General features: G+C 43.1%; 2 protein-coding genes across 2 annotated transcripts in view; both read right to left on the bottom strand.

Moving 5' to 3' along the window:
• Nucleotides 1–53: 53 nt before the first annotated feature.
• Nucleotides 54–10,412, bottom strand: LOC109990175 (carboxy-terminal domain RNA polymerase II polypeptide A small phosphatase 1). The gene is made up of 7 exons (XM_020642185.3): nucleotides 10,018–10,412; nucleotides 5,126–5,274; nucleotides 4,890–4,985; nucleotides 4,295–4,351; nucleotides 3,711–3,803; nucleotides 3,038–3,223; nucleotides 54–2,659 (listed from the first exon to the last, which is right to left on the bottom strand). The coding sequence occupies exons 1-7, from the start codon at nucleotides 10,088–10,090 to the stop codon at nucleotides 2,531–2,533; spliced, it is 783 nt and encodes a 260-aa protein (XP_020497841.1). The 5' UTR covers nucleotides 10,091–10,412; the 3' UTR covers nucleotides 54–2,530.
• Nucleotides 10,413–12,545: 2,133 nt separating this feature from the next.
• Nucleotides 12,546–23,678, bottom strand: part of spega (striated muscle enriched protein kinase a) — a 44,028-nt gene continuing 32,895 nt past the window's right edge. The window contains exons 26-42 of the mRNA XM_065951790.1: nucleotides 23,550–23,607; nucleotides 23,389–23,466; nucleotides 23,124–23,296; nucleotides 22,994–23,020; nucleotides 22,726–22,878; nucleotides 22,587–22,629; nucleotides 22,408–22,473; nucleotides 19,339–22,021; nucleotides 19,077–19,244; nucleotides 17,639–17,761; nucleotides 16,523–16,687; nucleotides 15,713–16,322; nucleotides 15,042–15,281; nucleotides 14,729–14,952; nucleotides 14,517–14,592; nucleotides 14,032–14,181; nucleotides 12,546–13,950 (exon numbers count right to left, since the gene is read on the bottom strand). Of these exons, the coding sequence (XP_065807862.1) occupies nucleotides 13,713–13,950; nucleotides 14,032–14,181; nucleotides 14,517–14,592; nucleotides 14,729–14,952; nucleotides 15,042–15,281; nucleotides 15,713–16,322; nucleotides 16,523–16,687; nucleotides 17,639–17,761; nucleotides 19,077–19,244; nucleotides 19,339–22,021; nucleotides 22,408–22,473; nucleotides 22,587–22,629; nucleotides 22,726–22,878; nucleotides 22,994–23,020; nucleotides 23,124–23,296; nucleotides 23,389–23,466; nucleotides 23,550–23,607 (5,275 nt within the window). The 3' untranslated portion in view covers nucleotides 12,546–13,712. The remainder of the gene's footprint in view (nucleotides 13,951–14,031; nucleotides 14,182–14,516; nucleotides 14,593–14,728; nucleotides 14,953–15,041; nucleotides 15,282–15,712; nucleotides 16,323–16,522; nucleotides 16,688–17,638; nucleotides 17,762–19,076; nucleotides 19,245–19,338; nucleotides 22,022–22,407; nucleotides 22,474–22,586; nucleotides 22,630–22,725; nucleotides 22,879–22,993; nucleotides 23,021–23,123; nucleotides 23,297–23,388; nucleotides 23,467–23,549; nucleotides 23,608–23,678) is intronic.

Genomic DNA, 23,678 nt, shown 5'->3' on the forward strand with positions numbered 1-23,678 from the left:
ATTTTAAACATTTGTGAAAGATTAAATGCTCAATAAAAAAAACCTCACTTGGACCATTTTTCATTTAGCATTTATGGGAAAAGAAAATGGCATTGTTACATAGAGTCCACATATATTTTGGTATGATAAAACAATAGGTCAAAAAATTAGGTTACATCTATTCAATCATGAGTACAGTAACATGAATATTCCATATATTAATGACAATTTGTTTGCTTTATTACTGTGCAAAACAAAATATACATACCTACTGGATGTGTAAGAAGTACAGTATCAGTGAATGGGCCCCTGTAGTGACAACACGTTTTATATGTAATTATATGACTGTATGTTCCTATAAATACTGTTGCTTTTGCAAAGAAATAACAATAACAGTTAAACTAATTGAGACGTGATGATGGCTGACATGAAACACACCTCTGAAAATATTGACCCTGTTATGTGCCTACATCAGTAAAAACGTTTTTAGTCATTTGCTGGTTTTCCTGCTCCACATATTAATATACCTACCAGGACCAATTATTGTATCAAGAAGACCAACTCCAGGGCAAAAAAAAAAAAAAAAAAAGAATAACTAAATCAGTATTTAGAAAAGAAAAAGGGCTAATGTGATTGACAAGAATTTGTTAAACATAGAAAAATAATGTAATAGCTCTTTATACGGTGGATTTCTGTGTCCTTGCTGTCCCATCTCAAGCCATGCTGCGGAGGCTCTGAGTCGAATCCACCTTCATTCATCAGTGTCAACACATGGTATTGTCAACGCATACGTGGAAGAGAAGAGTCTAAAAGGTGTCCGGTCTGGGTCGAACTCCATGGAGTTAAAGAGAAAAATCCACTCTGAAATTACTTCACACTGTTTTAACATCAGTTTTTTTAGAAATCTAATTTCTGGAAGTGATTTCCTACATTTCCCAGCATGCCTTTTTTTTTTTTTTTGCAACTGTGAATGAATGAATGATACGTTTCCCGGCCTGAGAAACATTTAAAACAGTGTTGAAGTATTTCAGGGAGACTTTCTCCTTTAAATCTGGACTTAATGAAAACACTTTTTTTGTTTTTCAAACACCTCATATATCTTCGAGTCCTTATGGCAGCTCCCCCACTCCACACACCTTTTAATACAGAGTCCTGAAATAGTTTCCAGCCCATGTGTACCGCTTTGGGAGGAAAAAAAAAAAAACCTGTACTCTGAAACTAACAAGAAGCCAGAGTGTAACTTATTTTGCATCAGACGTCTTTCTTTTACCATTCAAAATCAGTTCATAAATGCTGCGAGAAATTCAAGTGTTGTGCGAGTGGCTGTGAAACCATTGCGACATTCATGAAGGTTAATTTCCAAGCGTTTTTTTTTTTTTTTTTTTTTTTAAAGGAGGTGATCCTGGTCCTCTTCGTCTCTGGAGTCAACAGTTTCCATGACATTCATTGCCACACATGTCCAAAAAAAAAAAAAAAAAAAAAAGCACGATCCATGTCAGAATAACATAGCAGCTGCTCCTTCACCGATGTGCACAGATGGTTTCCTTTTCATATTAGTGTCAGGCTTTTAAGGGGAAACACTGCAGTTGTTGCTTTTTCCATGCAGACATTTTGTCAAAAGAACTTTGCATGTTACGTTGAGAACATTTATTTTTTGTGTACACCAATTTTCAGTGCAAAAAAGTCTTTTTTTTTTTTAAGAATCAGCACACTTTCTATGGATTTTTACACTGATGTATGTCCCCATAGACCAAAATGTTGTGCTGATTCTTGTGAAAAAAAGCAATAAGTCGATTTTTTTTTTCCTATCCTTTTTTCCGATAGATGTGAAGAAATCAAATAATGAACGTCGCCGTGATACAATTTCACTTTTGTAAAGGTCAGAAATAATGCTGAAAAGAATCCCCCACAAGGCACTGAACATGTCTTTCAGTGTATTTACCAATTCCTTATCATATTAGACATCACAATCCCACTGCTTATGTTCAGATGTAGCCATAACACTGTCATGATTATTCAAAAAATACCTGATCATACTGCTTTAAAAACTCTAAAAAGACACCATGCGTTTGCAGACAAATAGTGTGATAATCGATGAGATTAGGGTGACGCACATCTACAGTACGTGTTTACAATCTGCTCTATCACTGACAGGTCAGATCAGTTTCTTTTCCATTAAAATCTTCATAAAAAAGTCCTCTCTAGTTGATTCCTGCATGGTTTCTAAATCCTGAACTTTCTGCAGGATGGGACTTTTTTTAGATCCGTGAGAGTCCAGTACCCAGCCTTGTTCCAGAGGATACAGAAAGTTGAAGGCAAACTTTAAGCAGTTTTCTATTCGACCAGCAGGTGGCAGCATTGACACCCCAAAACATGACCTGGTTTCAATTCTGGGAAGGTGAAGGCTCGGTCAGCTGTGAAGCAGTCTGTGTTCAGAAGGGGGTGGTGGAAGCTGGAGCAGGAAGTTGTTGTGTATTTTTTTTTTTTTTTTTTTCAGTCGTGTACGCCGTTTTTTTTTTTCTCGTTCAGAGCTGAGATGACAGAAACGCTGTTAGCTGGCGTCCCCTTGCTGTTTGAGGACTGTGTAGACGTTATCCACTTTGCTCAGCCGCTCGAAGAAGGGGATGAGGTCCAGCAGCTCGGTGTCTGACATGTCGTCGAACCACGAGGCCACGGGCACCTGGAGGACAACACAAACCATCAGTAATCCCATGTGTGACATCATCGATCCTTGACTTTTCATTCCTCTTTGGATCCTGATGGAGAACATACTTAAAGTCATAGACACTAAATCTTTGCTTTAATCTCCAGATGCAATAAATTCAGAATTCAATTTAAAAAAAAAAAATGCAACATTCATGCCCATTTCTTTCTTTCTAGACGAGTGTTTGAAGTAAGTAGGAAGCGCAGTGAAATAAGTAAATGGGAATCAGTCAGATGATAAACAGATGGTGTATTTTATGCGATAAAGCTGCAAATGAAAAAAAAAAAAAAAAAGGAGTAAATGCCGCTCCGCACAACAACAACAACCGCAGTGACTCAGGTGTGGCGTGCTCACCGCGTTGTCGGGGTGGAAGACGTAGGAGGCCGGGGAGTTGTCCACGATGATGACCTTGTTGAGGTCGCGCCCCAGCCGGCTCAGGTCCTTGACGTAGTTCCCCCGATGGAAGACGCACGACTCCCGGAAGAGGCGGCAGCGGAAGGCGCCCCACTTGTCCAGGAGGTCCGAGACGGGATCGGCGTACTGAGACAATGACAAGCGAAAACGGCGTTGATCCGTTGTAGCGCTGCTACGAATCTTGTTTTAGACACGCGATTCATAAAAGTCAAACAAACCAAACAACGAGCAAGAGTCATTCCTGAATAGAAGACGAAATCTCAGCTCATTTCGATGGTACTTTTTTTTTTGGTACATCTCTTTCCATAGTGACAAATTTCAGCCAATCACGTGCCCATCTTGAGTTGACAGCTGCTGCCAAATTTAGCCGGTTAACACCTCTCATTAAATGTAACAACTATGACGAAAGGTAGCGCCTCAGGGCTGCTCTGCACGCCGTCACGCTCTAGTCTGTTGTTTTGATAACTGATCGATGAGTGATGCCTCGTTTTTCAGTCGAAACTGTTCCCGCTGAAACCAGCTTCATCCCTTGCTGCAGCCTCTGGTATTTCATCATCATGTTAATACCCGTTATACAGCAGCATTTGAAGTGCAGTCACTTCTAAGTCCTCACCTTGGCTAAACTGGCAGTGAAGAGGACGCACTCGAACAGCTCCCCCATCCTCTTCAGAAACTCATCGACATGCGGCCGCTTCAGGACATACACCTGGGGGGGGGGACGCAGGGCGTTTTGAATCAGGTATCTGCAGCGCTTACATTTTGATATAAAACATGTTACTACAGACCTTTACTGCCCCAGGAAGCAGGAAACTGTATTCTGGTGTTAAATAAAGTATGTGCAAATGACTCATGGACAGTTTAAAAGTTCACATTGCCACAAACTGTGATGCACTCAAGGCTAGAATAGGGAAGTAAATATGAAGAACAGAAAGACAATCTCAAAAGTGAACTCCAGCTCTGGTTTCCTTGAAGCTCCTCCTCCTCCTCCATGTGTTTTTCTTCTTTGTGCGGCTGAGGGCAGCGTTCCTGAACCAAGTCATCCGGAATAGGCTGAGCTTGTCTGAACAAACCTATCCTGGATTACTTGAATCAGGCCCAAACCCAGAGTAACGTCATCCGTCTTCAAACCTCTCAAACGCACACACAGCAGCACCTACGACCACAAACGCAGGGACTGTGAGGCGCTGGGAACATTACCTGGTGCACTGTTCCGTCGATTTCCACAGGAATGATGAAATCCGCGTTGTTCACCGGCTGCGAGAACCGCGAACAAAAAAAAAAGAAGCAGAATTTTTTAATCTTTTTAGCACATTAGTGAGACATCAAATTGATGTTTTTCTTTTGCAAAAATAAGTCACAAGATGTGGAATTAAGAGGAAAAGAGGAGCTGCAGGCCTGTTTTCAGAGACACAGACTAAATGTGACTTCAGGACAGGTAGAGACAAACAGTCTGCACTGTGTGTGGACATGAAGGAGCGCTGTGTTTATCTGGCTTCATGAAGCAGCTAGTTTGGGTTTGGCGTTTGCCAGCGAGGGCAGAAATGTAACTTTTAAAGCCAAGATGGAGGCAGAAGTCGTCCTCCTATTCATGCATGTTTTTAATATTTAACATAGTGTTATAATAATGCAAGGTGGTAACAGGGGACGAAGCAGTGCTTAAGCTTTCACCCGTTTCTTTAAAAAACCCTTCTATTTCATTTGATCTCAAATAAATAAAAAAAAATACAAAAGCTAGCGCCTTCATTCTTTTTGCAAATGAAAGCACACACCTGTACATATTTGTGCTTCTTACCTTAAAGGAGCTGTGAACTAACGTCTCATCCAGATCTATCACCACGCAGATCTTCCCAGAGTCTTTCGACTTCACCGGAGGCAGCAGTGGCTTCACCTGGATGTCCCAAAACAAAACAAAAAAGAAAATATTTGTGAGATGACGGCGAAGAAGCGAAACGCCAGATGCAAGAAATTTGATGGACGTTCATTTTGAAGTCTGCCTGACGCTGATTTGGTCTTTTCCTCTGATCCCACCTTTGAGACGGTCCCGTTCTCCTCCACCAGCAGCGGGGCGTTGTTGTTGACGGGCTGAGGCTCGGGCTGATCCCGACACAGACAGCAGAAGAGGCTGGAGAAGAGGCCTCTGCTGCGCGGCTTCTTGGAGGACAGAGAGGGGGAAGAACCTGCACAGGGGAGACCAGCCAGGTCAGTACTTTGCGCACCACTACGAGGGCTTCAACGGTTGCATCTTTAAAGTCTTTTTGTTTTTTTGCTGACAACAAGTTGATGTGACCCCGTGATACTCAAGACTGTGGACACACACAGTATGAACAGGACGAAGATGAAAACTCCTCCTCATATTTAAGACACATCTTCATGTCCTTGCAATAAATGAGTTTGAGGTGGTGCAACTACATTATTTCAGAGCTGAATCAACTTTTTTTTTTGCAGACTAACTTTCTCCTGCCGGCCCCCCCCAAGATTTTCCACTCAATCTTGTCTTTTTTTTTTTTTTTTTTTGCTCCTCTCAGCTGTAATAACTGTACGTAAAAGGCCTAACCCAAACACAAGGGGCCGCCTAAGTTCTGACCCCACCTCTCCCTGTGATCATTTGAGAGCAGTAAAAAAAACAAAAAAAAAACAGCACAGCACAGCGAGCAGCTCTCCTCATACCTCTGTCATGTGCACGAACCCTCCCTGGAGACGCGGGGGCGCTGCCAGGAGCTCTTACATAACCTCCTGTGTGATGTCACCAGCAAACAGCCTCCCGACACCGCCAATGAACACGCAGCCCTTTTTAACACCTCGCTCCAAAGTTTGCCAAAGTATGCAGGCAATACGAAGGCGCCACTGACACTCCGTCGACGGAATGCATTTGGGCCCCGCTGCAGACGGCAGCATGTACGCACATTGAGGCGCATCCTGCATGAGTGACAATAAAAAAAGTGAATCTGTGACAGCGACGTGCGGCAGTCAACTCCTGGAAAAGCACGACACGGCTGACGACACTGGAAATGAATTCGCTTGGTATGCAAGTTGTAACCTCAATACTATGAAACCACACCGCTCGAGCAAGAGAGCAAAGTCGGCGTCACTCCAATCCAGCAGCAGGCTCTGCTCAACGCTTCGAGCCCGGCGACACCTTCAGGAGCTGCTTTCAGAGCCTCAGATCAAACGCCAGCCAGCTGAGACAATGAACGCACGGCGTGATGGAGGGGGGGTGAGACCTCAAAAGCATCACACTTGGGAGGTTTTTCAGCGTCAGGACCAGGCCGTGTGCTACATAAACCTCCGATCGACACTTTGTTTTGGGCCTCTTTCTGCTCCACACTCCCTCTCTCTCTGGACGTGACCGTGTTACCAACGCTCAGGGCCTCTGTTGTGCATCTCTCATGCCTCGTTTTCTCTCTCTCTCTCCCCCCCTCCCCTCCCCTCTGCTCCGTTTGTGGATTCAAACCCCGTCTGACCCTCCGCTGGCCCTCTGCTGCACAACAGGAAGAGGAAACAGACGGGTATCAGTGCAGGAAGCTGCGCACCGTCATGTTTCAGGTTTCTCCTCCATTTAGGGTTGCCAATCGAAAATTTTCGAGCTGTTACAGAGAACTTGGGGTAGAAATGATCCAAATTGATGTCAAAAAAAAAATATGGGTGACGTCACTAATTCAAACAACCAATCAAACAGAAGAGGAAACCTGTACCGTCCTGTGAACACTTCCCCCCCCTTGTGTCGTCATAATCACCCCCCTTTTTTTTTTTGCTCCCCTGAGCCTCCACAACTTCCCGTCCCGTCTTTCTATTAACACGCCGAAGGAAGTTTCATAAGCGTAAGAAGGACGGAGCTGGTTCATAGAATGAACACACTGCAGGCAGACAGCAAACAGATGATCCCCTGACTTCTTCTCAAATCTAAAAATCTACTGAAAAAAAAAACAAACAAACATATTATTAGTATTAAGTATTCTCTTGTTCAACGTTTGGATCTAGGTGCTGCTTTTAGAAGTATTTTTTTTAATTCCTCCTCTGCAAAAACAACAATCAGGCGATGATGTCATCCTAAAAAAACTGGTTTACGATGCAGATGAGCTGCAGGGAGAAGCCATGGCGACGTTTTGACACAGAAATGTTGGCCTGAGGTCACGTCTATTGTTCCCATTCTTTTTCAGCAGAAGTCAACCAGCTCGAATTTTTCAATCAGCTGCCGGCCTTTTTTTTTTTTTTTTTCTTTAAATCAAGCAACGGCATTTTGAACATTTTGAAGCTGAAGCGTTTTTTTTGGCGCGTTGCAGTTTAATCTGGCTTTTGTCAGATCGTCGGGGGGGGGAACGCACTGACAGCAGCGTGTTCCCTGATAAGTCAAATGACGCAGGAGATAAAGATGTAAGGAGCACTGTCGGATGAATGATCGTCGAATCAAGAGACGCAAAACCTCAGACAATCCTGAATGACACTGTTTGTTGTCACAAGCAGAGACATCGTCTTCACTATCTCTAAACTGATGACCGACCGCTGCTCCACACACGTTCTTATCGTCACATGTTGAACTGTGAAGATATCTAAGCATGTTAACCTCCCGTCCCAGAATTTATTCTAAAATGAGTAAGTCAACCTCAGCTCCATGAGTGCATGACAAAACAGGGCGGAATAGTTCACGCATACTTCTCCTTATCAGATCTGTTTATGAGCCAGGATCCCTTTTTTTTTTTGAAGGCCTGACAGTGTGGACAGCTTCCTGTAATCCACTCCCATTAACTGATCCTATCTGGGTCTCTGTATGGATGAAGGCGGTATCTGTTGTTGCTTTTACATACATGTCATCATCACTGCAGGCCTTGTTTGATGTGCCTGTTGGGTTCACCATCTGATTAAAGGCCCAGCTGCAGATAATAACAAACTAATCAGACAGAAAACTAAGCTGACTTTTTAACTTACAGTTCATGCACAGCTGATGTTTTTTTTTTTTTCCTGTCGCTTGACTCGACTTACATGTCTTTAATCATCTGCTAATGAAGTGGGAAAGTTGTCATCGCAGGTTTCTGTGAGTGCATTACTGGTTTATATTCTTCAGGAAGTTCTGAAGTAATGTGTAGAAGTTGTGTTCGATTCACGTCGTGCACATTTTTGGAACAGATGTAAATAATCAGCCGTGGTGATCGAATGACGCGGGATGTTGAGCAACGACTCCTTTTGACGTCAACGTTGCGAAACTCCCCGAGATGGTCGGCGTGACAAGATATTCGTTTTACAACTTCAATCTTTAAACCACAGAGGAAACTTTTCTTTGGTCCTTTGAGTGCCTGAATGAAGAAAAGAAACTTTGAGCATTAAACTGTGCACATCAGCCAAACACAAAGTGAAACTCCTCTTAAACTGAAACCAAAACCGTTCTTTTTCTTTGCTGAAGCTCATAAACTTGAGTTTTAATAAAGTCACAACTGTTCAGGGGAGGACAGGGTGAACGTGCTGTTTGTAACAGCAGCTGTGTGGGGACACGGTTACGTAACAGATTACACATTTACAAAAAGAGCTGCTACTTAACATCCCAGATTATCTTTTAATTGTCAAAAAATCCACCACAATGTCTGTTTTTTATATTAAATGTGACAGTATGGAAGCCTGGGAGGGACACCCGACAGTCTAAATGTGAAGATATGGCCTTTACGAGGACAGCAGGCAGAGTTTTCTCAGGGATGATGACCGACAGGCCGCCTGATTATTCAGTAACCTGCATTTACTCTCTGAGCCATCTCATTGGTCAGTGTGTACAGTCACAGCGTCACAAATCGATACTCGTGAACACAGCGCTGATAAAGTGAGTGTGAGACATTCTGGAAATCAATTCAACCGGCCTTTCATTTAGTTAAAGAGGAAACAGAGGAGAAGTTTAAGACCGGTCAACAGCTATTTCATACTCGGTGTGAAAATAATAATAATTTATACTTTATTATATTACTAAAATGTAATTTATTATTACCCTATTACTTCTAACAATGTTTTTCAATTTTTTTATACCTAATTATTTAGCCAAATTGGCATGTAAGGCTTCAAAGTGGGTTTATGTTGACTTTAAGATATTACAGCATATTTCTACATTTGCAATATAACCAGAAGTCTCTCTTAGCAGCATGTATTTGCATTTACAATATTTTGAATTATATTAACACTGAAGCAACAGATTTGTATTTTACAGGCTAAATTATTTATCATATTTATATTGTAGAGGTTGTTTTCATTTATTAAAAAATATAACCTTATTTTCTATTTTTTTTTGGGGGGGGGGGTCAATGGGTTTGCAGCATAGACTGTAAATATTAAGGGTAAATCTACGTTTTTTTTTTAATGTTTTTTTTTTTTTTTTTTATAACTTTATTGTTAAAAAATAGTAAATACGTGTCCAAACAACAATTTGTAAATAAATTGCTCTTGTTTGTAAGTAAATAATAACTTAGTCTGGTCATGTCATTACGATATTTAGATTAAAAAAAAACAGTTTTAAATTATTATTTTTTACTTTATTTAATTTAATGCGCACATAACGTTAAACTAACAATACATGGGAGTCGTATATTTTGATATTATGTTATATATTTGCCATTATTATATTTGACATTTGCCAAACAATTTGCTAAATAAAATATTACAACTATCTCGCTCGCGCTTGGTTACGTCACTTCCTTTGCTTCATCTGGGCCGCAACCATAATCTATGCAAAACAGAAAGAAAAAAAAAAAAAAGGGTGACAGTTTTCACCTACTTGTAGTCCACATTTAATGAAGGTGAAACGGTGCAGTCACTGTTAAAAGTGTGTCACATTAAAGCAAAGTTTAAAGTGAGGGTTGTCAAAGTTGAGGGTGATGAACTCTCCACTGCGGAGCTGCAAAACTTTTTTTTTTTTTTTTTTTTTTCAAAAAGAAGAAATCCACACTTACCCCTCTCGCCTGCGGCTTTGTTTCCCTCTTCATCCCGGCTGACTTGTGTGATTATTGAGGACGAATTGTCCATCACACCCAGGTCTGCTCCAGAGTGCTGAGCTCACACTTGAAAGTTAAGAGATTTGTTCGCCAACTCGCTGCTTGCATTAAATCACCTCAACATGAACGGAAGCGAGGCTGCAGCGGCTCGGGACACATCGCAACAACTCTCCTAAAGTCCGTCCATTCCTCTGCGGAGGGTGGTCGAAACACACGCTGGGAGTTTCCAAATCGAAAAGTTTCGGCAACATTTGACAGGCAGGATGGGCAACTTTGATTCAATATGGTGCTCAACTCTCGCTCGCGAATTCAAGATACAAACATGGAGGTTTCAAGGCTTCCCATTTCACTTAAAGTGGCGCAGTGAGGGAATGGCCGTGGCGCGCAACACTCCCTCTTCTGGCGTGTGCGGGCTGCAAGATGATCCCTAAAGTAGCCTCGAACGAAGTTGATCAAAACTTCCATCTGTAACTTGTAAAATCACATATAAACACCAGCAACACTTTACTTTACATGCATCCTTGTCAGCTAATTAGAGACATTAATATACTGCACAATCTCAAAAAGGTGAGAGTACCTGCTGTGATTAAATGGATTCCTATTACAGTTAGCAGCCTACACATATTCTTCACATATATAAAAACCCTATAAGGAGCTACTAGCACACATCAAGCTTTTTTAATATAAACTTTATTCAAAATATCAAATCAATACAACAATCGCTGTTCAGTCTATGTCAGGGATGGGGCAACTTTGGTCACAGCAAGGGGCCACATTCGTTTAATTCTCACTGCCAGAGGGGCCAAATTGTAGCATACAAAAACGATTACAGTCAATTATGTCTCCAATTTAACTCAACATACCAGTGATCAAATATTATTATGGACATACTTCTGGTTTTCATGATTTCATGGCATATTTAGTCATGTTTTCATCATGTTCCCCGTTAATCGACATGTTAAAATTGACCTGAGGGCCACGTTGAGGGTTGATGGGGGGCCGCCAGTTGCCCACCCCTGGTCTATGTAGTTGTTTTGTCATTATGTAACTTTGTTTACCTGTTCACCACCAACCTGCCAAGGGACCCACAGATGGAAATGAGCCTATTTCTATACATTTTTAAGTTCATTAATGTGCACTGTCCCTATTTTAAATAAATAAATAAATAAACAACATTTAAAGGCATTCAAACATCCTCATATTTGACTAAATATTGAATCAGGTTTACAGTAATGTTACTTTCCCTTTGTTATTGTTTATTAGATTGAAAGTGAAGTGTTTACATTGAGCGATGAATCGGCCTACAGGGTGAGATTTGATTAGTTTGGATTTATTTAAGAAGTCTTCGTTGTTGTCATGTCCTACAGGTATTGCCTCTCGTTACATTTGTGTCATAGCTCAAACAAGAATGATTCGTCATATTTTAATTAGGTATATTTAGCTATCTTTCAATTTTTCTGTTTTCTTTTATTATGTGTCGACTTCCTGCAGCGTGAAGAGCGTCGTTGCTGTCGTGTGACGCGACACTGTGTCAATAAAGTTGTATTTAGTCCCACCGGACTGGACTTTCCGTGGCTGAATATGTCGTCTGCACACAGCCGAAGGACACACACGACGCCATTTACACCAGTGGAGTTGAACAAAAAGGCACAGAAGACAGAAACATTGTGCTTTACGTTATCAGGGCGTCAAAGGACGAACTAAAGACAACACGTCGCTCAAGCCTCAGCTAGTGGACAGTCCTGTGACATCAGAGAACACCGACCACTATAAATGATGCTGAAGCGTCACCTCACTCGCTGTGTTTTCACCACATACGGACTGAATAGTGTGTACATGTAGCTGATGTGTTTTCACATTTGTTGTGTAAGGACAGCTGTTGCTAAAACTTGCTACAAGAGTCAAACTTTCTGCAGACTCAAAGAAACGCCCAGTTTGGGTCCCCTTGAAACCGCCATGAAGTCAGGGAGCGTCGCACAAGTGCAGTTCTTTCTTTGCGCTTTTTTTTTTAATACTTTTTTCTTTGCAAAACTTACAGAAGCTGACTGAAGTCTTGCTGCATGCGTAGCCCATACAAAGTAAATATTAGACACAGCTTTTTTAAAGTATTATGCACATTTATTTCTTAACCTGTATTTATTGCTCTCACCTCTTTTATTGCTTTCATTTTTATTTACTTTAGCTGCCTCTGAGTGTTTGAAACCTTTGTATGAAGAATTCTGTTCTGTCTTTTGTGTAATGCAGATGAAGTGAACAGGAAAACAGTCACAGATGGAAAGAGCTGCTCCTGCCACATGGGTTGTTTAGAGGTTCACGTAGCAGACTCGAGGCATCATAAGGGGTCCTTGAGGTTTTCAGGGAGCCTAGAGGAGAGACGATAGCCGAGGCCTTTTGTTAGAAAGTTAATCATCACGTTAATGTGTCAATGTCAGGAGGCATTTCAAAATCCCTAAAAAAAAAGACATCAATGCAGAGAGAAAAACAAATTCCTTTTCTCAATTGTATCAATAGTTTATTACAGACTATCTCATAAAAACATTTTCAACTTCTTTCCACATATAAACACCGCAAATTGGTACATTTACAAATCTTCAACCGTCCAAATTCTTACAAAAAGGAACACTGCGATAGATCAATACACAAGAGACGATCTATTATTACAAGGACTGCATGTTCTCCATGTACGCGTGTGTGTAAGAATCTAGAAGCATCTGTGTGTTTCTAAAGTCCAAATATTGCAGGCAAACATTTGACATGTTCAAAGAATTCATCGATTGTAAATTAGAATCAATGGAGACACGTTTACAAGATCAAGATTTTGGATATTTATCCGATTCAGGCACTGACTGGGTGATCCGACGGGTAATACTGAGAAACAACAGCAACTTACGGACTGCTTTTTATTACACTTAGGGTTCAGTTTAACCACAGAACGAGAAGTTAGACCAAAAGAGTCCGAGCTCATCCTCAAATTGAGTACTTCTTGAATCCTAACACCGATCACAAAGACTCTCCTTGTTTTTGTTTGGATTTTCTCCCCTTCCATTGGTATTCAAAAAGTGGATCTAAAATGCTAACGCGCGCAAACACATGCAAATAAATTAACATGAAAAAGTAAACAATCTATTTTTGGTTTTTAAAATGAAGAAGTAAATGCAAAAATAAATTAGCAGCTTAAATCGTCATGGTACACTCACGTGAGTTGTTGACTACTAAATTCAGGGACATAAATGAGTCGAAATGCTAATGATGCACGCTAATGTTCCAGGCTGATCGTGCAGAGTGAAGACCAGCAGTTCTCTAATGTGCAATTTCAGAACTCACAATGTGGCAGAGAAATTGTGCAATCAAAGAAAACCAGAGATCGTCCTGTGTCCTTTCAGAGGATAACGGGCAGGTCTGAACTTCATCCATTCATAAAAAAAGGATACTGTGTCTGCTTCTCTTTATGTTCTGGTTCCCTCTTTGAATCCCACTTGTGTTGAATGTTGAAGTCATCCAGAATAAAACCTAATCCCCTTCCTTTTCTCCTTAGATATTTCTGCTTTTTCCATCTGTCTGCACATCCCCAGGCGGACAGTTTTCATGCACAGTTGGTTCACAGACGACTTAAGATGCAAAAAGTTCCGACACAAATGTGCGTCGCTGCGTTTTCACTTCGGGCCGGAGACATGCGATGTGCTCCCAGAGCCCGGAGACTTGGGTGAGCTCTGGTAGGTGCGCAGCAGCACCTTGTGCTTGATGGCGTCCTCTGCGCGGCGGCTTTGTTGCTCCACCAGGAACTCTTTGAGGCGGCCGGAGGTGAAGGTGAGGGTCTGTCTCCTCAGCTTCATCAGGTACGAGTCCTGCAGCCAGGCCTGGGCGAAGCAGTCACGCGTCGTCGGGCGAGCCCTGAAAGTACAGACGACAGAATTTCATGATTTCTTTCTTCTCTTAACAGGAGTGTAAAGGGAACATTGCGTATGCCCTCACCATGGGTAACTGCTCAACATCTTCTTGAGAAAGGCAGAGGCACTTTGGGACACATTAGGGTAGAGTTTTGAGGGGTCAAACTTGGCCATCAGGATTTTGGATTCCACTTGGACGGGGTCTTTATCTTCGAAGGGCGACCGCCCACCAAGCCTGTCGTTAAGAAAGCAAAAATCAAGGTTAAAAAATGAGTAAAACACCGTTCAAGTTTTTTGTGTTAATTTGATTGAGCTCACAATCAAGTGAACATCAAATATATCAAGAAATTGATCACATCTTTTGTGTTCATTTGAACTAATCCTGTATGAAATCCCTTCAGAAATGTTTGTTTTAGGAAGCTTGAATGTAAAACTGAGCTGAGCTGCACGTCTTTCGGTAGATGTGAAGAGATGAAGCATGCTTTTTCCTGAGCGTTTCACAGAGCTGTGAGACCATCAGCCGGCTGATTGTTTAAGTGAAGTGAAATAAACCTGAGTGAACTCTCTCACATGATGTGTGTGACGACTCCAACGCTCCAAATGTCTGCAGGAGGCCCGACCACTTCCCCTTTCACCATCTCAGGGGCTTGGATTGCAATTTGTTAGAGGATGAGAAATTGGAAATGTTAAGATCAGTGTCATCGAGTTGGATCTATGAAACTTAAAAGGCAGGTTTACTTTATGATTCATTTTTTTATTCCTGTGTGGATTTCTGTGCTCACCCATGTATTCCAGCGTCCCTGCTCCTGACTCTCTCTGTTTGAGGCTGAGCGGATTGAAGCTCTGAGCGCTGCCAAAGTCCACGATCTTGACGGCGTTCAGGTTGGTCACCATGATGTTGTCGGGCTTCAGGTCCAGGTGGAGGACGCGGCGGTTGTGGAGGTACTCGACCCCTTGCAGGATCTGGACTAAGTAGCCAACGACGTCGTCCTCAGAGTATCGGAATCTGTCAGAAGCAGGAAGAGGACGTTTTTAATTTGTTTTAGTTGATGGAACATTTTTGGATTTTCTGAGGTGCCACATCCCCTCGCCTACCGGTCTATGAGGCTGTACAGGAGCTCTTTGCCCGTGCAGTACTCAGCCACCAGCACCAGGTAGCGCGGCGTCACATAGGCTTCGTGCAGGGCCATGACCTTCTCATTGTGGAGCGACTTCAGGATCTCGTACTCCTTCAAGATGCCCTGTTTGTCCTCCTGGCTGTAGGGAATGATCTTAGCCATGTAGATTTTGCCCGTCAAGTTCTCGCGGCACTCTCGTATGACTCCAAAACGACCCCTGAGAAAAAACATGCAGATAGAAATCACATTTTTCGTTCCTCTGTTGCTTTGTGCGTGCACGCCTACAACTACAACTTAAGTAACATCACTTTAACACATAAAACCCGTACAGATGTCCCTTGATCAGCAGTCTGAGCGTCAGTCAGTGGGAGGTCTGAAAGTGTGATTAATTATCAGGCAATAAAGCAGAGCATGAAATGAAAGAAATGTAATTAACTTGTTTCATGGGGATCGGCAGCTACTCAGGTCTGCTTTAAGTGGGTTTTCACGGCTGCTTTTATAGATCAGCAACAAATTGTTTTCGTCTAAAATAAGTCATGAAGCGTTTACTCGTTGAGTTTTACATCATGTTACACGACTGATTAAAAAAAAATATATATTCCTGTTAAAAAGTCGCCTCACTTAGATTTTTTTCCACACGTCTCTCACCTTGCTTTCTCGTCTAAGAAAGTGTACGGTTTCTGTGGCACCCCCTGACGTAGAGTAGTGGAGGGTGTAGCTCGTCCTGATGGGGTTGCTCTGGTGGGGGTATTGGCCCCGTCAGCGATGGGGCTCAGGCTGGAGCTCTGCAGCACTTGTGGGGTAAAGGAGACAGGACTCGGGGCCACTCGAGCGGTGACGGTGGTGGTTGGCACATACTGAGGCACAGAAGCCACAGTGGGTTTGGGGGGAGTTGCTGGTGGCGTCATAAGAGGAGGAGGCAGAGTTAAAGGTGGGGTCTGGGTCATCGGAGACACCACGTTTATAGGACTCTGTGGTTTGGGGAGGACAAAAGGAGGAGGAGCTTTGACTGGGGGTGACACGGGAAGAGTGGGGTTTATTTTTTGAACGTCCCTGGTTGTTTCTCCTGCAGGTGGAGCAGAAGGAGAGACTGCATGAGTAGGAGAGGTGGAGGTGGAGGTGGAGGCGATGGTGGAGACGGTTATCCTCGGAGCGCTGCTCTGGACTGGTTTGAGAGGAGGTACGGTCACTGAGGAGGTGACAACAGGCGGAGCTGGAGCAGTTTGTACAACAGCTACGGCAGGCGGAGCTCGTCCACCTGTTGAAAAAAAAAAAACACAGAATGAAACACATCTGATTCCTAACCTTGTGAAAAATATGTTCTTCAGAGAATTTAACTTTTTAATTGCATCATTTTATTCTTTTATATTTACCTTGTAAACCTTTAACTTGTATTCATATTCGTATATAGACCAATATCCAGATAATTATTATTATTTGAACAGTGTGCAGATGTACCTGTGGAGTCCAGGCTGACTGGAGCAGAGCTGCTGCTGTGTGGCCCCTGTCCTGCCTTGTTCACGCAGCAGACACGGAACCTAAAGGTGCCCCCTGGTGGTAAATCTGAGACGTTGTAGTAACAGTCGACAACCCCCGTGGCTACAGTCAGCCACTTAGAATCACCTGCAGAAGAGCGGGCCAAAGAAATGAATGATTATGTTCTTTGTGAATAAATCAAGAGTTATAGAAGAGGCTAATAAATGCTGAATATATATATTTTTTATTTATTTAGGCATCCAAACTAGATCAAAAGATGTTTATAATTAAATATTTTGGGGGGGGAAATGTAAAAAGTGGAGTAAAAACAATCTTGTTTGGGTTTGTTCTCTTTGAATAAAGCTGCTTGTCGCAGTTCACAAGTTGAACACCAGATGGCGGTGTTGTCAAACAATACACTGGAGATACTCTATGTTCACAGACTAAACTTAAGTCTTTAAATCATTTATTCTGTAAACTGTGATGTCTAAACAAACTATTTAATACCGTCTGCTGAAATGATCTGTCAAAGTATCATATTCATTTTTCATCCACCGTAAAACAGACCTGACTTAAATGTTCATTGGCTGCTGAAGCACTTTTCTATGAGAACGTCTACGCTGGCCTGGTAAAGATGTAATTCAGAATGAGGCGACGAGGTAAAACATGCCAGAAGCCCATCAGGCTCAAAAAGTTCAATAAATATTAACGAGCTCTGAGTCTGCCTCTTCAAGTTTTGCAGACTTCATTTTCATCGCCCGGCATTATGACATAACTATGATTAAAGTTGCATAATGACAAAAAGCTTCTGCAGTAGTTTGAGTACAGTTTGTATTCCCTCGTGGACCGACTCATTTTCTCGCTCTAATTGGTGTCTGTGGATTAGGAAACTTATTTCCACAAGCTCTTCTCCACATTCGCTACAAAGACAAATATTGTCAGAGCTTTTCAAACACTGACACCCTTCTTGGAGCGAACATATTTGAGTGTTATTTCACTTCCCTGACAGCAATCAAATACAAGGGGATGTAGTTTTAAAAAGCAACAACAACGGTATCCGAGAAAATTATAAATAAAAAAAAGTCCCTTCTCCCCCACCTTCTGTCTTTCTCTCCAGGTTGTAGCTGCATGGAGACTTGGTGTCTGCGGGCTTCCACAGCACCAGGGCCGTGTTGTTGTAAGTCTGGGGGACTTCAGGGGTCCCGGGCCGTTTTGGGACACCTTAAGAAGGGCGACAGGGAGGTCGGAAATTAAAAAAGGAGTGCAAAAAAACCAACATGTTTTAATCAGTGTAAAGTAGCATGAAGACTGTATCGGAGATTTTTTCATCACATTTTTTAAAATGAAGATGCTCCTGTGGGGTTTTGTAAGCTCAAAGTTGTTCTTCTTGTCTGTGCAGTTTCTTTTCACTGTTCTGAGGCTTAAAGGGCGTGTGTGTGTCGTGTGCAGGGAGTATCACTGTGAATTGTGCATGGTTTGGTTTTACAAGTGTGACTACAACAGTGTTTTTATGAGTAAGAGTGCAATGCTTTAAGACTGTTAAACCACACGGGCGAGACTGAACTATGTCCTTTCCAAGCTTCCATAAAAAAGAGTTTCTGTAATCTTTGCATGGTGCCTGCATTGTTACTCATTTTCCGAGGGTGACTTTTTTTTTTTTTTTTTACTGCGACACCCAGTTTTCAATCAATAACATCCTGATGTATTGTCTGTTTAATACATATTGACGGTCATTGTCTCATGAAGCTGTGGTTTACACTGTCCATGTTTGATGCTCAGTTTTTTTTCCAGTTTCTCATGATACATTTGTCGTTACGTCAAACCAAACGTGACACAAAAACTGTACATCCCTTAAATTCTTAAAATGCATTTTCCAATAAAGCTCGAACACCTGCAGAAACAAAGAACCCATTTGTTCAGGCGAGATAAGATGTCAGAAGTATTTTTCACACTGCTGATAGATTATCAGGGAAAGTCGAGGAGCTCCATTGCTTGAGATTAGTCACACTAAATGTCCAAAAGCCGTAACAAATCAAGTTCAAATGCAACAGATCGAACCAGACAGCTGAGAAATATGTTCCCCCGCCGACGCCTCAAAGGTCTTATTATTATTATTGCATTTGTGAGCTGTGAATGGAAGCGGCGCTGTTCTCATTACACACCATTTGTGCAAAGGCATGACTGCAGTCTTGAATATGAGCTGCCAGATTGCAGGAAGCATCATTTATTCTTATACATGATGAACACCAGAGAAGCCAAGAATCCATTAAATCAATCTACTGTGGAGCTAATCTGTTGACATTAATATTCATGCCAGCTGGATTAATAGTCAAAGCATTCTTCCTGCTATTAAAAATGTAATTAGGTAAAATACATCATACTTTACTGATAATTACTGTATGACCATAAAAGGAAAGAAGCCCTCAAACTCCTGGAAAAAGAACTAATTCAATTTGCAAGCGCTGACATCAGAGATCTCCATTTTGCCGTTGGACTAAATAACAAATGAACTTTGGACTCACTGTGGGATACTTACAGGCTATGGAGAGCGTGCAGGAGGTGGTGATGGTCGCTATGGGGTTGGTAGCGACACATTCATAAACTCCAGCATCCCTCCGGCTGGACTTCATGATCATAAGAAGCTGACGGCCATCTGGGTGGGAGACGAGGCTGAGTCGGTCTTCCGCCTCGAGGGCTTTGCGATCTGGAAGAGAGAGAAAATGGAGCAGTGAGAAGACAAACAGATGCTTCTGGATGTATCGAACGACAACGCCAAAAGAGACTGTTTGATGAGAAACCTTTCATCCATGTGATTTCCGGATGTGGGCTTCCAGCTGGGAGGCAGCTCAGAGTGACGGGCTCCCCCTCCAATAAGACGTGGTCTTTCAGTTTGATGTGAAACACGGGGGCGAAATCCGAGGCAGAGCGGACGAACTGCTGGCTCTTGGACACGCCCTCCTCTTTGGGGACGGATGACGGCAGATCAGATTGAGAAGGGGTTTTGTCTTTCTTACCCCTCGATAAACCCCACCTGTCCCACCTCGATCGCCTGTCACTTTCAGATTGGATGCTCGAAGTGGATTCAATTGATTCTTTGGATGCGCCAGCACCGGTTTGATTGGCGAGTTGATTCTCGGGGATGCCCATTCCTTTGAGCCCACGCCCCTCGGATTGGGAATGACGATGGCGAGCAAACAGGGGTGTCCTCTTCCCTTCCGTGTCTTCTTTTCGCTCCTCAGATTGACTCCGGATTTTGCTGGAAATTCCTGCCACTTTGTTTTCAAACTTGCTCTTCATTGCCAGAACAGGGGAGTCCGAGACTTTCGTCAAATCTTTGAGCGCCGGATCCTTCTGACTCCCCTCGGGGTCTTTATCCTTCCTCTCCTCTGACTGGGTCCTGATTTTGGCAGAGATTCCAGCTACTTTGGACTCAAACTTTCTCCTCATTGCAGAAACCGATGACTCTTCTGCTTTCCTTTGTTCTTTTTCATCCAGCTGCTTCTGTGCACTGCTCAGCTCCTTTGTATCCAGGGACTTGCTGCGACCAATTGCCCATGAAACCCTCTTACTAACTGCAGTTTCCTTCACATCCTGTTGCTTTTCCTCCTTTGGTTTCTCCCCCTTCTTATCGACAGATGTTGACCTCTTACTCCGCAGGGAAAACCTCCCCATCAGACTGAGCCCCGTTTCCTTATCTTCTTCTCTTAGATCCTGGACAGATTTGGACTTCTCCTGCAGTCCTCTGGACACCATTTCAAGCGGAGCCCCCCTCGGCCCCGGCCTGTACACCTCCTCGCCCCCCTCCACTCCTTTTCGGCTGAGCACAGGTGATTTTTCCTCTGATTTATTTCTGGTCAGTTTTCGAAGGCCGCGGGTCAGGGATGACTCCCTCTTCTTAAACCGAGCTTCAAAGAGCTCCTCCGAGTCGATGTCTTTTATGTCTGTTCGGAGCACGGGCTGGCGGGGGAGGGCGGAGAGATCAGGGTTTGATGATGTGGAAACAGGAGATCTCTCCCCTGTTGCTACTTTGGCGAACACTGCTGCATGTTCAGGCAATGTTGGGTTATCGGCAGACTTTGTATCGTTTGAATTTGCTTGTTTTTTTGGTTGGGTTTTGTCTGATGTTCGAGATTGCAGGTTACCGTCATGCGCAGATGACGCCGTGCTTTTTTGTGCCAATTCCTCGTTTCCCTTCATAACTTTTTCATCAATATGTAACTCCTGATTCTCTTTCCTGTCGTCTTCCTCGTCATCCTCCTCGATAACGATTATAGGCGTAACTACAGAGGGGGATCTAGACTCTGATTCTATTTTGTCTGCCTGTTCTAACTGATTTTTGGTCCTTTTTTCTGTAATCTCGTCCCTCATACTTTGTGTGTGCTCAAGTCCCTTCTCATTGTTCTGTTGGTCCGATCTTCCTGATGTTGGGAATATAAAGGAAGTCCTATTCATAGGCGAGGTAGACTCTAGAGATATTTGTTCTGTTAGTGCTGACATTGAGGTCGCCTCTTGAAGCTTCTTCCCATCGATGCTACCATTGCCTGCTGATGGGATCTCTAAGGGGGCTCCGAACCTGCGGTGCAGGGGCATGGGCTCAGAATCGCCCTGAGTGAAGGAGGTGCTTTTACGAAACACTTTGGTCTTTGGCATGTCCTCACCAGGAGTCTCAGAGGACGCTGCTCTCGTGAGCGTTGAGGTTGCCGTTCTAGATTTCCTTAAATTGCGATCCAGTGACCCCGTGCGTCGCTCATCTTCCATGCCGAGTGTTTCAAACAAAGGCCCTCGAAGACCGCTCATCTTTTTGTCACTGCTTCCTCCCCTGAGCAGCCGCTGTCTCATCAGTTCCAGTTTCAGGGCGTAATCCTCCTGGCTTAATTGTGCCGCTCCGGGGCTTGGGCTGCGATTGGGTAGTTCCATAGAAACAGCTTTTTTCAGGCTCTTGTTACCTGCTTCAGAATCTTTATTTGACTCTCCCTCTTCTGGGTCGATGTGGAGGAGCAGTGCTGAATCAGCAGAGCTGCCTCGTCTCATTGTCGCCCGCCGGGTTTTTGTCTGCGAATCCTCAGACTCCACACTTGATCCTTTCTGAAGAGGAGCTCGTTTTGTCTTTTCCATTTTCTCCTCATTAGCAGTTTCTTCCTCATCGTTTTCTCTTTTGTCGGCCCCTCCTCTTGTGCCTGATATCTCCACGTTGTCCTTTCTCCTTGCCCCATCTGTAGCCAGGTTGGGCCGCATAGTTGCGTCTTCGTCCCCCGGGATCTCATTAAGGGAGACCCTAGAACTGGAAAAGACCATGGACAGGGGCATAGGAATAAAGGGGAGCTCATCCACATCTGCATCTGAGTCTGAGGAGGAGGAGGGCGGAGGGGATCCTTCTTTCAAGTGCCGTGCCACAGCGATGGAGACGTGGCTGGATGAGTCATTCAAAAGCTCCGGGATCGTGCGCATCACCATCTTGGATTTGTAGCTGATAAGAGAGCGCTGGAAAAAAAAAAAAAAAGACCAAAGAGAACATGAGATAGAACACTTCTTTATCAAATTGCCCTACTTCATATGCAAAGTGCCGAGTCAAACTGATTTATTCTGAGTTAGTGGGCTGCTTCTGTCAGAAAGAACTTTTGCTAACTCAAAGTGTTTGTTGCTCATTTGAAATGGACTGAAAAGTAATATCTACAAAGACAAGAAAAGCATTCATCTCAGCTTCATCCTGACAGTTTGAGAGGTTTCACTGTACTCTGTTTAAGCTTTATGAAGAAAATACTGAAGTTTGGTGAATAATGGACTCTTCCAAACTCTCTGATGGATACAAATGAAGTCTTTATGGAAAAAACTGGTAGGCAATCAATTTGCCATCAACGGGGGATTACCTGCCATCGCCTTCTAGACAAAACTTGCTTCAGCATCGCTGTGCTGATGCTCTTGTTCGTTGGTGACTGTAAGACAAAACAAGCAGAGTCACCATTAACCTTGCTTGAGATATAAATAAAAGTCCTGTGACACAGGAGGAGTTTGAAGCGGGGTGATATTCTGCTAAATCATGACTAACCTTGAACCAAGGATGACGAAGGCACTCGACGGCACTCGGCCTCCTAGGAGAAAGAACATTTTTGACATGAGGAGAGGGAGCTAATCAACAGAATATTAATACATGATTAAGGTCAAAGATAGAGTGCGACGCTTCGTACAGTCTGTCCACCACCAAAAGTTTGATGACAAATCCCTTGGCTTCCTTGCAGAGGTCGGAAAACATGCTCTCCTCAAACGCCACGTTGTAGTTGCGGATGTTTAAGGCAGTCGCTCTGTCGTTCTCACCAGCAAAAGGAGACACGCCAGTCAAGCTGAAAAAAGAAAAAGATATAAGATATAGATGCTTGCTTTGAAATATGCACAATGAAAGCACACAATACACACAATCTGATTCAAATACTGTCGTAAGAACGCTATGAAACATACCAGAGGTAAGTGATGACACCAACAGGCCTGTGGGAGAGCAGCACTGATGAGTGACAAGTACATTTTCCGAACACTTTTTTTTATTTTCTTGCAGATAGCAAGGCAGTGCCTGCAGGAACAGGTGGCTCACCATATGTCTGTTGCCGTGGAGACGGGAGTTTGATTCACGATCTCCGGTGCGACGTATTCTGGTGTGCCGCATTTGCAGTAAAACTCCTCCGACTTCTCCAGTTTAATTGCATTACCGAAGTCACAAATGCGGATTTGGTCGCTCCCAGGACTTGCCATGAGAATATTTTCTGGCTGAAGGGGGAAAAATAATGAAAAGCAACACTGTAAAGTAGAGACTACATGAATGAATTTGATGCAACAGTGTTAGCGTGATGGATTAATACCTTTATATCAAGGTGGGCGATGTCTTTTTGGTGAAGATAACGAAGGCCTTCGAGAACCTGCTGCACACTACTGCGGATCTTCAGAGAAACAGGCGGGAGTGAATTGAAAAAGTCATGTTACATAATATTAGCGCAGTGCAGTAAGCAGCAGCATAACAAACCTCCACTTCCTTCACTGTTGTTTTTTTGGCCATCCTTTCCAGCAACTCCTCGTGACATCTTCGCACAGCAGTTAAGGAAAGAAAAAAAAAACAAACAACAAAGCTGCGACTCGCCTGCAGAGTCCAAGC

This window comes from Labrus bergylta, chromosome 24, assembly GCF_963930695.1.
Source record: "Labrus bergylta chromosome 24, fLabBer1.1, whole genome shotgun sequence".
In the NCBI taxonomy this organism is placed as follows: domain Eukaryota; kingdom Metazoa; phylum Chordata; class Actinopteri; order Labriformes; family Labridae; genus Labrus; species Labrus bergylta.

Bases quoted from the DNA above. Each gene is read 5' to 3' on its own strand.
- LOC109990175 (XM_020642185.3), bottom strand. From the start codon at position 10,090: ATGGACAATTCGTCCTCAATAATCACACAAGTCAGCCGGGATGAAGAG. The intron at 5,275-10,017 runs GTAAGTGTGGAT...TCCCCTGTGCAG, and splicing joins CAAAGCCGCAGGCGAGAGGG to GTTCTTCCCCCTCTCTGTCC. The intron at 4,986-5,125 runs GTGGGATCAGAG...TGGGACATCCAG, and splicing joins AGAACGGGACCGTCTCAAAG to GTGAAGCCACTGCTGCCTCC.